This window comes from Electrophorus electricus, chromosome 16 (genome assembly GCF_041902795.1).
Source record: "Electrophorus electricus isolate QZ-2024a chromosome 16, ASM4190279v1, whole genome shotgun sequence".
In the NCBI taxonomy this organism is placed as follows: domain Eukaryota; kingdom Metazoa; phylum Chordata; class Actinopteri; order Gymnotiformes; family Gymnotidae; genus Electrophorus; species Electrophorus electricus.
In genome coordinates this window covers 4,950,164-4,962,500 of record NC_137512.1, presented here as the reverse complement: position 1 = coordinate 4,962,500, position 12,337 = coordinate 4,950,164, and the positions used below count along the sequence as shown (strand labels likewise).

Genomic DNA, 12,337 nt, shown 5'->3' with positions numbered 1-12,337 from the left:
ATGTACTGAAAGGATGGCGGGCAGATGATTATTTTACATGTGTTGTGCACTGCACATTGGCATTGGCTTGTAATATTAATTAATTCACATATGAATCATTGTCAGAGAAGGAGACACTGTGTGCAGATTAAAGGAGCGGAGTTGAATCACAGGTGTAAAGTGACTGGGTGCAGTAGGAGGTACAGATAAATGAGGCAACAGTTCAGACTAAATGTGGAATGTCAATGTGAACATGTTTGGTGGATCTGTTTATCAGACTGACTGACAGCAAGAATAAACTGTTCATAAGTCTAGAGGGCATGGCTCTGATGTTCAATAGCCTGTGTCCAGATGGGAGTGTTCTGAAGAGGCCATGTGAGGGGTGAAAGATCGTTCCTGATCCTTCCTTCTTTATACAAACTCTGTGTAAATGTGCTGGAGCAACGATCATCAATAATGTTATTGCGTGGAGAACTCATTTGGATGGTGTAATTATTGATGTTTGATGTTTCCACCACAGCCATGAGTTTGCTGCTTCTGCATGACGAGTTATCTAGAGGCCATGAAAAAGCAGAGTCATGATGGCATGTGCCTGAAGATGTTTTTAGGCTCCTGAATAATCGTCACAGACAGCACCTGATGGAGTGGTGTTTGGGTGGAGGTAGGGTGGAGTTAGAGTCCTAATCACTGAAGAGTTGAAATACACATCGTGAAACAGTCCTGCAGAGCTGAATCCACACCACACTTTGATGGGGTTTGTGTGCATTTTTTTTTGGGGGGGGGGGGTTCCATTTCAGTAGTGGTACGGAGGTGTCACAAAACACTGTAATATTTGGGCAAATTCTCACATTTTGGCAGTTGCCAATAAAACGTGCTCAGAGGAAAATATTCAGTCCTTAGTGGTTGCCACACGCTGGGGAAAAAAACAATTGATGTAAATGAGGTAAATTATTTAAATGAGGTAAATTATTTAAATGAGGTAAGATAACAACATCTATCCTGTCTAGCCTCACAACCAAATTGTTATTTATTACTTTGGTTGCCTAGTTTCAATGCCAAAATTCTGGCAGTGAATGATTATATTTAGTGGTGTTAAAGTATTTAATTTGATTGCATTGATCAATTGTCTGATAATCTCACAAACAACTCTAACCCAAGACACTCATTGTCACAGTTTCACTCCACAGTTCCCATGGTGGCAGCGCCATGTGGTTTTCTTGTGGTTTTTGTACTCGTCTCCGGCCTTATTGTGTTCACCTATATCTCAATTCCTTCTCGTTAGCGCATTTAATCCTCATGCTCCATTACCCATTTTGTTGGGTAGTGTTTGTCTGCAGGTACACATATGCCTTGCCTTTGCTCAGGACGAGTCATTGTCTCTGAGTTGTCATGAGCCATGATAGTAACTTTTGCTGAGTTTACCTAACCTTCATTTGTCTGTCCAACAGGGCGATGGAGCGTAACCCAGTTTTCGGTAAAGCTTCAAATCAAATGTGCGCACTGACACATTCACATCCCACCTCGTCTTCCTGGTTGTCACACACACGTACATATGCAGCATTCGAGTAACAGCTTTATCAGCTAATGGTAAAATACTTCACATGTGTTAATTATGTCCACATATGATTTGTGTTTTTAGGATATATTTAGAAACTGTTTCCAAGCAAGGTTGTCTGTGTTTGTGCCATGTAAAGATGGACACACTGCACAGATTTTTCCTACCCAAGACACTGAAAGTAGCCAAATTTCTCTATTAAACTGTAGAGTAAAGCTGCTGGACGGATGGTCTGTGGGTTGGAATGGGAATAGAAAAGAAAGGAGTGAATAGATTTGCATCTCCAGATTTTACAGCTCATAAGCCTCCCGTGTCTACATCATGCCCACCCCATATACACCAACAATGTCCACTTTATCTACCCCACATACACCACCCATGTCTACACCATGTCCACCCCATATACACCAACAATGTCCACTTTATCTACCCCACATACACCACCCATGTCTACACCATGTCCACCCCATATACACCAACAATGTCCACTTTATCTACCCTGCATACACCACCCATGTCTACATCATGCCCACCCCATATACACCAACAATGTCCACTTTATCTACCCCACATACACCACCCATGTCTACACCATGTCCACCCCATATACACCAACAATGTCCACTTTATCTACCCCACATACACTACCCATGTCTACATCATGTCCACCCCATATACACCAACAATGTCCACTTTATCTACCCCACATACACCACCCATGTCTACATCATGCCCACCCCATATACACCAACAATGTCCACTTTATCTACCCCGCATACACCACCCATGTCTACATCATGCCCACCCCATATACACCAACAATGTCCACTTTATCTACGCCACATACACCACCCATGTCTACACCATGTCCACCCCATATACACCAACAATGTCCACTTTATCTACCCCACATACACCACCCATGTCTACACCATGTCCACCCCATACACCCCTCCTGTCTCCACCCTAGTGTCCCCTCCACAGAATCCTATTTATTGTTCACTGCCACTCTACATGAATGTGAAGTAATGAAGCCAACAGCAGTCATGGGAGCAAACGCCATCTGCCAGTGAATCTTTCCTTGGCATGTTTGTGTTTTTCATCAGATTGCTGAGAAACCTGAGGAAGACAAGAGGAAGAACGTCCACCATCAGGCATGTCCACTCGAAGCGCACCCTTAGTGCTCAGATGATACAGTTATCACAGAGCAACTCCCACTCAGTGGATGCACAGGAGCAGTGCGGAAGGAATCGGGGCTTTCCCCAGCTGCAAAAAGACCACAGAGGAAAACAGAAGGATGGAAGTTGGGTTATCATGTCTGCGGTCCGGTCTCGATAGGCATCATTCTCATTTGTGTGTTTTATGCACATTTGTTCTCATGTTTTAGTTGAATGTAATGTCAACAAATACATGTTGTTCTTAGAACCAAGTTGAAACCCGGTGAAGAAGGTGTGGTGGCACAGAGCAGTACCATACAGATGCATCCAGTAAGATAACTGCTTGCTTGAGTACCAGGTAGTACCAAGTCTACCTCAGCTGTGGCAATGGTTTTCTGGGTGGTGCATTACGATGCCATGAAATGTAAAATGTATTTCAAATTACAAATGTTGTTGCAGAAGACTTGTTACTTGGTATTCAATGTTGCGGTGGAAATTTAAAAAAGAGCACACTGTAAGCACAAAAATGGACAAGTCATAACCGCATTAGCTCCAGTCATTAGCAGCTAGCTACCTGGCTAGCTAAGTAACATTCCCAATTCTTCAACTGCTAAATTATACAAATAGTTAACTACAAGGTTTTTTAAGAGAATGACATCAATTATTGGGCAGACACTAGCAAACGCAAACATAATGACCAAAGCTTTCTCTTCTGAATCTGATCTGGTGTTGTTTTCCTTTGCTTTTGGAAAGCAAAAGTTGTATGCATCATAAGGCTTGAGAAAAGGGTACCCTTGTCCATGGGTTTGTTCATGTCTCATTTCTTATCAAATCATTTTTCATCTATTGTTTATATTTTGTAACTCTTGGTCCACTGGAAGTCACATCCGTGTGGAAAATGCAAGATGACTGGAGAGTTGTTTGTATAGGATACTGGTGAACAAGCATCGCAAAGAGACATGAAGGAAAACTTCACGGACAAACGTCCACTAAGTCGCACCTGCCATTCTGCAGCTCTCCTTTTTGAGTGACTGTATTCTCCAGGACTCACAGCGGGTCTGTCCACAGCTCATCCTTTTCTCTTTGAAGTGTTTTATGCTGTGGTCTGTGCCACCTTCGAGACATTTGGAAGGAATGAAATGTACTAAGATAGAAAAGGAGGGCTGGACTGAGCTAATATAAACTCAAATATAAACTTGAGTAAGTGCTGTGTGCTGGCATGTTTTGTGTCTGGCCAGTACTGGCTGTTGATGCAGTGTTACAGCTGCCAAAACTACTATACAGCTGCCATTGTGTTATTTAGATGGTTATTAACAAGGAAGGAGAATGAGCAGGGAACCAAGAGAACATAATAATTTTAAAACCTTTTTTATAGGCGGACTATAAAGTCACTGATCCCAACAATCTAAATCAATGAAAAACAAATGTAATTATATTACTAAATACACAGAGTATCTGTAGGATTTTAAATGCTGTTCAATAAAGCACAGACCAGCACAAGCATAATCATATTGAAATATAAAACACAGACAGGTGTGAAAATTATTACACTGCTGCGTATAACATAGAAACTCTTATTTTTGTACAATCTGTGTATTTTTTCCTCCACGATTTCCTGTCTCTTGTGCCTCACTTTCTTATCCAGGGATGCCGGACCTTTAGTTACTTATTCCAGGGGAATGTATATTTTACACTGGTGTTCACTGAGTTCATGGCATTTGTTACATGTTTTACCGTTTACATGTTTACCAGCAAAAACCCTTCTTTCTATTTCCTCTACACAAACGTTCCTCTACTTTCTAATATGAACTCGTTCTGCTTCAACGGTAGATAATCAATAAATAGTCTCGTCTTGCAATAAACAGAACAAATGCAATTCAGTCAGTCTTACCAAGAAAGTTCAAAGTTCAAGGTCAAAAGGCTTTATTGTCATTTCAGCTATATACAAGTACACAGCAAAACGAAACAAAGTTCTTCCAGGACCATGGTGCTACACACAACTACAACAGACACTTCACAAATGCAAACAATACAAGACAGGACCAATACACAATGAAGTAAAAATGCATATCGTAAATGCACCGTCAGCTCAAACTGAGGCAACACAGCCCTGGTCAGGCTAAGTAAAGTTTATTTATAGGTTTGTAGTACACATTTCATACACTGAAGTGCTTTACAAGTAAAAGAAAAATAAATAAATAAAAACATTGATTTTAATGGGAAAAATAGGGGTTATATAACCTTAATAGTGCTTTTCCCTTTTATTTGTAAATGTGAAAAAGATTCCAAGTGACTCAGAGATGAAGAGATACTCAAAATGGAACTGAAGCACAAAGAGTTTCCAGATAAACAGAGTGTTCCAGACAGGTCCTTCCTCAGCTGTGCAAGGGAGGAGGAGCCAGCATTCCTCCTGTGGGGTAGATGACTTCGAGTATAGACGACTTCTTTTTGAGGTTGCTAAATTCATTGCTGCCATAGCAAGAAATAGCAAAGCACACAGATATGTCATTAATGCAGTGTCTATTAGCATTAGAATGCCTTGCCAGTGGAAATGACAAATCCTTAATTCTGGTATCCTGAAGGTGTCCAATATAATGATCGGCAAGTCTTTTTTCTCCAGTGTGACTTTGGCTACATCTCTTATAAGTAATACGGTAGCCAACTCCCGCTGTGACACAAGGGCGAATGGGCGATGACAGCTCATCGTTTCATGCTAGTTGTTTTAGTGGCTGTGGTCATTATCTGAGTGGTCATTTATCTCACTCCTGCCAAGCGTGTCTTTGATATTTATGTGTCATCTGTACATGCGTGGATCCCTTAAAAAGGGACGCGGCCTCTGCATCGTCCTGGAGGATTCAGAAGTGCTGAAGTATAATATCAGCCACTGGTTTATTTTTAGGGGGATAAGTGAGCACCAGAGGAATTCTTGTTGTCTGAAGAGTAGATTGTTAATAGGACAGTGTGTCTATTCTCGGAACATGTAAAAAGAGCACAGACAGACGGACGGACGGACAGACAGAGATGTACTGGCAGAAATCGAGGTCAAGGTGGTTTATTAAAGGTTCCTTTGCCGTTTTACATAGACTGTTCGCCTATCCCTTGACACTGAATAAGCTCTGGTAGACAGAGCCTCCTCAAGATTTCCCTTCTACATACATCGTCGCCCTCGTCAGGACGCACGCACCAGGACAAATGCTAAGGCATGGTGTGAGATCACACCCCTTCAACTTGTAGCTGTTAGAATAAAGGCCTTTCCATTTGCTCATGAAGAGTGCCTGTTTACCAGACATAAATTTGGTTTCCCACATTCTTCATAAAATTAACATCTGAATCACAGGTTAAAATTTTTAATTTTATTTCCACATACCAGTAATGCTCTACTATCTTATGACTATCTGTCAAGTAGTGACATGTCTAAGTTTCTATGTCTTATGCACAAATGTCCAAGATGCACAAATGTCCAATTCTTGAAATTCTAGTGGTGAGACTCAGGTTAGAGTGATTCTAGAAACATATGGGTCAGTATTTTACAATTTTTAATATTTCAACAAGCCATGTTTTGTCTTGTTAGCATTCCACCTGTAACACACTACACCCACTAGTATCGGGTCAAATTTCAGTTGTTTACTGGAAGAAATCAACACAGCTATACATACTCAAGAAGCAATTATATTTATTCATGTTGGATAAAACACAATTGATTGAACATGATTAACAAAATACAGTTGTACATTTATACATCAAAGATGCTAATTAATGCTAATGTAGGCTAGAGTAGGCAATTGCAAAACAACCTACAAACTGGTGCCATGGAGTTTCAAAAAAATTACACATACTTTGGTCCTACTATAAATCTGGCCATAATGTTAAAGCAGTATACCCATTTAATGTCCATCATTTATTAGTTTTCATAACCCTTCTCTAGATCGGATGGATTGTAAAAAAAAATGTAAGTGTTTGAAACACAGATTTGTGCATTTTCCTGTCCAGTGCCTTTTTGAGATGTTGTTCAGGACTGCCAGTGCCTGATCTCGCCTGTGTGTGTCGTGTGCCTGGCTCCCAGCAACCCTGGACAGACCCACACATCACAGTGAACAAGGATCAGCCTGTTCGATTGAATGAGTAGTATGAAATAATTTCCATTACAACCTCTAGACTGTTAGAATACATTTAGAAATGGTTATTTTCTTCATGCAGGTACCAAGTAAGGTAATGGGGAACTGATCCAGATTGAAAGTGACAGATTAACAAGAAGATTAACTAGACACACACACACACACACATTCACTCACACACACACACACAGACACAAAAACAAAACAAAACAAAACAAAGCAGATAGTTCCAGTCTCAGACCAGCAGGATTACACGAGTCTGTAATTACAGAAACACAGATGAGGTATTTAGTGACAGGTCACGGTTGTTCCTTGCATCTCTAATTCACTCCCAGATCTTCACAATGAAAGCAACACACACACACACAAAAAAAAAAAAATAGCTGCACTGTGTTAGACACAGACACTACCAAGCCAGCACGGCCGAGCTTCCTAAAACCCTGCACCCTATTCAGGGAAATTCTGAGGCGGCAAGGCACAACCCAAGCGGTAGCAGGAGCAGGCCAACGGCTTACTGGCAGTGTGGCTGGCCTTGGTGGGCAGGTCTGGGTCTCCACGGGTGGCTACAGGAGGCAGCCGGGCAGCCTGTTCACCCAGCGTGAGTCTCGCATTGAAGCGCTCTGTAACCAAAAATCAAGCACCGTCATTACCCTGCAGCCTCCAGAAAGGCACAGCTATGACATACGGGGTCTTAGGACACTGATCTCAGATCAGAGTTTCGAAACATTTGTTTTATTCGTTCTTTTTGATTGGTAAGTCATTCTGCTTCATAGATGACAGTCTTCATTTTCTCTTTCTGTGACTGTATATACTGGTGCAGTGATCAGTGAGCAGAAATAACGTGAAGGGCATGAACCAGCAAGGGAGGGTGCGCAAACTAAACTTGGCGATGATGCACGATCAGGGTGTGGAGGTGGGATGCAGGGTGTGGAGACGAGCGTGTGCAAGATGTGTTTATAATCAGTTGTCTCTTTTTCTCACCCGGAACCAGCTGCACGATCCCAATCACTCTGGCTACAAACCGGCACATTCTACAGAAACGGCCCTCGTAGCGGTGACTGAGAAACTTCATGCCGCTAAAGCTGCCAAATTTTAGACCTTTCAGCAGCTTTTGACACAGTGAACCACAACATTCTTCTCTCTGTTCTTTCCAGGCTTGGTGTGACTGGCTCTGCTTGGAGATGGTTTCAGTCCTATCTGGATGGACGGTCCTATCATGTGACATGGAGAGGATCCACGTCCAAACTGTGCAGACTTTCCACTGGTGTTCCACAAGGCTCAGTATTGGGCCCCCTTCTCTTCTCTTTGTATACTCGTTCTCTTGGTGACGTAATATGTTCTCATGGTTTCTCCTACCACTGCTATGCCGATGACACTCAATTATTGCTTTCTTTTCCACCCTCTGACACGCAGGTCTCCAGACATCTCGGCATGCTCGACTGACATCGTGTCATGGATGACAGCCCACCACTTGACGCTCAACCTCAGTAAAACTGAGCTTCTGTTCATACCAGGTACTCCCAACCCTTACCACGACCTTACTGTTTCCTTTGAGAACTCCCTGGTATCACCATCCGAAGCTGCCCGTAGCCTGGGCGTAACTTTGGACAACCAGTTGTCGTTCCCAACTCATGTTTCTAATCTAACCCGGTCTTGCAGATTCCTCCTTTGTAACATACGAAGGATTCAACCCTTTCTTTCACAGGAAGCTACCCAGGTGCTTGTGCAGTCTCTTGTGATCTCAAAGCTAGACTACTGCAACTCGCTACTTGTTGGTCTTCCTCTAAGAGCCATCAAACCTCTACAACTCGTCCAGAATGCAGCAGCACGACTGGTCTTCAATCTTCCGAAGTTCACACATGTTACTCCACTGCTGCGCTCCGTTCATTGGCTCCCTGTAGCTGCACGCATCAGATTTAAAAACTTGATACTTGCCTACAAAGCCAAAGATGGACCAGCCCCTTCATACATGAGGTCAGTGGTCAAAGCCCGATCTGTACCTCGAGTACTTCGAACCTCAAGTACGGCTTGGTTTGAAATACCTTGCTTCAGGTCTCATGGACGACAAGCATCAAGACTATTTTCTGTCCTGACTCCAAGATGGTGGAATGAACTCCCGCTTGCTGTCCAGACAGCAGAGTCCCTTACAGTCTTCAAATGCAGACTAAAGACACATCTATTTGCAGAATATTTAAAGGACAACTGACATTGCTTCCTTATTGACTGACTAATTTAGTACTTATTGTAGGGCATTATTTATGCTTTTTAACAAACTCTAGCACTTATTGTTTATAGCATTTATCATTGTTTAAGATAGACCTTATGTATTTTGCACTTCTAGGTATCAGCATTCATCCCTGTATTCTACAGTATTCTAGTTCATTGGTATGTTTAATTCTAACCTATTATACTGTACTTGGATATATTCTATGAGTAAATGACAAAGCACTTTTGTAAGTCGCTCTGGATAAGAGCGTCTGCTAAATGCCGTAAATGTAAATGTGAAGATGTGTGTAGAGGGTGTGGAGATGAAGGTGTGCAGGGCATGGAGATGAGTGTACAGGGTGTGAGGTGTTTGTGCAGGGCATTGAAGTGCGTCTGCAGGATGCAGAGGTTTGTGTGCAGGGCGTGGAGTTGCACGTGCATGGTGTGGAGGTGTGTGTGCAGGATGTGGAGTTGCGTCTGCAGGGCGTGGAGGTGCGTGTGCAGGGTGTAGAGGTGTGTGTGCAGGGCGTGGAGGTGCGTGTGCAGGGTGTAGAGGTGTGTGTGCAGGGCGTGGAGGTCCGTGTGCAGGGTGTAGAGTGCAACTCTGCCTGCTCGTACTGGGGTCCTGCATCCTCTCCTCCCTCCTGTGCCGTATGTGGCGCTGTATGATGGCCTGGATTTTTTGCTGGTTGGTGGTTATGTTGGGTTCAGCCATTTCTTCACTCAGACACAGATTGTTCTTGATGGCTCTGGAGGCTGTCGCACGAGCCACCATTGGCAACTGCTCCTGATAGCGCTGATCTGTGAAGTCTGGCGCCACCTCCTGGACAGTTTTGATACTGCAGGGAGAAGGAGAGGGTGAGGTTAGACAAGTCAGGAATTAATGAGAAAAGCTCATAAAACTTTTGCATTAGATCATTTCACAAATGTGCATAAAAAGAAATTAAGCATCACCAATGGCAGGGTGGATACAGGGTGTTTTAGCAGCAAAATATGTTACAGTGGTATAAGGGAAGCTAAAATGATATGATTTTATAGAAAAGCAGAAGATAAATAATAAAAAAAACAAAAAACTGCCAAAGTGTAAAATGACAGCTTCAGGGTTATCTTTCAATCTTATGTAAAACTTTGATAAATGTGTGTGTGTGTGTGTGTGTGTGTGTGTGTGTGTGTGTGTGTGTGTGTGTGTGTGTGTGTGTGTGTGTGTGTGTGTGTGTGTGTGTGCTGGCCTCCTGTTGGTCAGTAGGGTGTATATCTCCTGTAGCAGGGACTCTGCTGCTCCAGGTTTGCAGTGGATGGTGCCTTCAATGGCCTCCTTCCTAAGACTCACATGCTGCTTCACCAGGACCTTTTGTTAATGGAGGAAAACAACCCATAAATGACGACTATAGCACATCATTCTTGCCTGGATGTTACCTTTTCATTCACTGATGATTGGTGAAAATAGTAGCACTTTATTTACATTCAACAATTGTAAATAAAACTTGGAAGAAATTGTTATACATTGTCATGTTTAAGTTGTGAGGCAGCTAAAATGAGGGGACTACTAACTCTCTCTGTCTGCGCCCAGTTGTTCTGCTTGGCGACCAGTGATGTGCCGTTGTCATAGGAATGCATGGAGAACGCCTCAGGATAGTACCAGGAAAAGATCTCTGCTATGAGGTATCCATTAGAGAAGTCTCTACAATAAAGTAGCACAGACTGAAATTCACCTTTGAGGAGAAATATTTCGTCTGTCTGTTTATTCGAATATAAATACAGAAATTGCAAAACCAATTTCTTGACTCACTGACTCATACTGGTACTCAAAATGTAGCAGCAAAATGACTTAATTACCCCTGAAAACTGCAAACCAAGGATAGGATATTTTAGTTAGCTAGGTTAGCTATCCCAACTGGCATAATGTAATGGCATTAAGAAGATTTTTGAATACTGGTTTGCCTTGGAGATTTTCATTTTATAAATAAACCTGGGTGTCTAGTGGATGTACAGCTGGGGAATTAGCCAAGCTACTAACAAACCTGCTAACTAAAGCCCTATTCAGTTTTACATGGGAAGGTGGGGTAATATAATGATTACATGAAAAGGTAAGTTAATATAATGATTACATGGGAAGGTGGAGTAATATAATAATTACATGAGAAGGTGGGGTAATATAATTATTGCATAGGAAGGTGGGGTAATATAATGATAACATGGGAAGCTGGGCTAACATAATTATTATATGGGAAGGTGGGGTAATATAATGATTACATGGAAAGGTGGGGTAATATAATTACATAGGAAGGTGGAGTAATATAATGATTACATGGGAAGGTGGGGTAATATAATGATTACATGGGAAGGTGGGATAATATAATTATTATATGGGAAGGTGGGGTAATATAATGATTACATGGGAAGGTGGGATAATATAATTATTCTATGGGAAGGTGGGGTAATATAATGATTACATGGGAAGGTGGGGTAATATAATTATTACCGGCGTTTCTATCATTTTAGTCCTGTCAGAATGCGCGCCCCCGCGTCAGTAAAAATCCCGCGCTTTTTACATTCTGTATGACGAGCCATAAAAATAACCTTATGTTATTATTACTCCCGTGCTAAACGACATGTGTGTTAATCATCCGCCATATTCTGTTGGAAAAATGAGTTTTTTTCTCGAGTGTGGGGGCGCTCTGTTCGGCACTTCGTTTAGTCGTGAACCGATATCCCGGCTCGTTCATCTCTAGTCCCCCTCACATCCAGACGCTTGTGGCTTTAGTTAAAGCACGGAGCAGCGCAGCCTGCAGCCTACATACGTGTCATGACCATGTCGTTATCTTGCTCATTTTTACACTAAAATGCCATTACTACTATAGTGAGAGTGGATACCATCCTCTATTTTTGGAGGCGACGGCAGTGCGTAAATGGCGCATCCACTCCCATCTCAGTCATGTATGCCTTGTGTCTGTACTCCACGTCCCCATGTAAATCTAATCCCGTCCGGATTAGGCTTCATTAGTCGACCAGTGTGGCTATCTACCGAAGATATCGTTAAATCACTAACCCAACCTGGCCGGTGTACTTGGACTTACCTGCGCACATTCTTCGGAGAAAACGACAGATGGAGACTTTGTAGCCACTTTAACATTTCTCGGGGCAGTGCAGTCCTTTTTGGAGGCTGAGAATAAGACATATCTGAATGACCGCACTAGCGAGTAAATACAGTACACAGCTCGGGTGGTTATGTAATCGGACACTTCTTATCGAAACCTTTCTTTTGTCATTGTTTACGGTTCCATGGACACCAGGCCCTCAGGTGTTGTGGCCACCTGTCGGTAGAC

At 42.4% G+C, this 12,337-nt stretch overlaps 2 protein-coding genes across 3 annotated transcripts; one reads left to right on the top strand and one right to left on the bottom strand.

Moving 5' to 3' along the window:
• Positions 1-6,347: 6,347 nt before the first annotated feature.
• On the bottom strand, positions 6,348-12,335 carry spata4 (spermatogenesis associated 4). 2 transcript variants are annotated; one of them, XM_027014188.3, is made up of 6 exons: positions 12,089-12,335; positions 10,563-10,692; positions 10,241-10,359; positions 9,630-9,850; positions 7,322-7,426; positions 6,348-7,065 (listed from the first exon to the last, which is right to left on the bottom strand). In XM_027014188.3, exons 1-6 carry the CDS (start codon positions 12,187-12,189, stop codon positions 6,980-6,982), a joined length of 762 nt encoding a protein of 253 aa, XP_026869989.3. In that variant the 5' UTR covers positions 12,190-12,335; the 3' UTR covers positions 6,348-6,979. The 2 variants fall into 2 exon arrangements, with proteins under 2 accessions (XP_026869989.3, XP_026869990.3); XM_027014189.3 differs by having other exon boundaries at positions 6,348-6,759.
• Positions 7,433-9,623, top strand: LOC145651685 (uncharacterized). Its single transcript, XM_081698886.1, has 3 exons — positions 7,433-7,860; positions 7,961-8,070; positions 8,220-9,623. The coding sequence occupies exons 1-3, from the start codon at positions 7,657-7,659 to the stop codon at positions 9,010-9,012; spliced, it is 1,107 nt and encodes a 368-aa protein (XP_081555012.1). The 5' UTR covers positions 7,433-7,656; the 3' UTR covers positions 9,013-9,623.
• Positions 12,336-12,337: the final 2 nt, after the last annotated feature.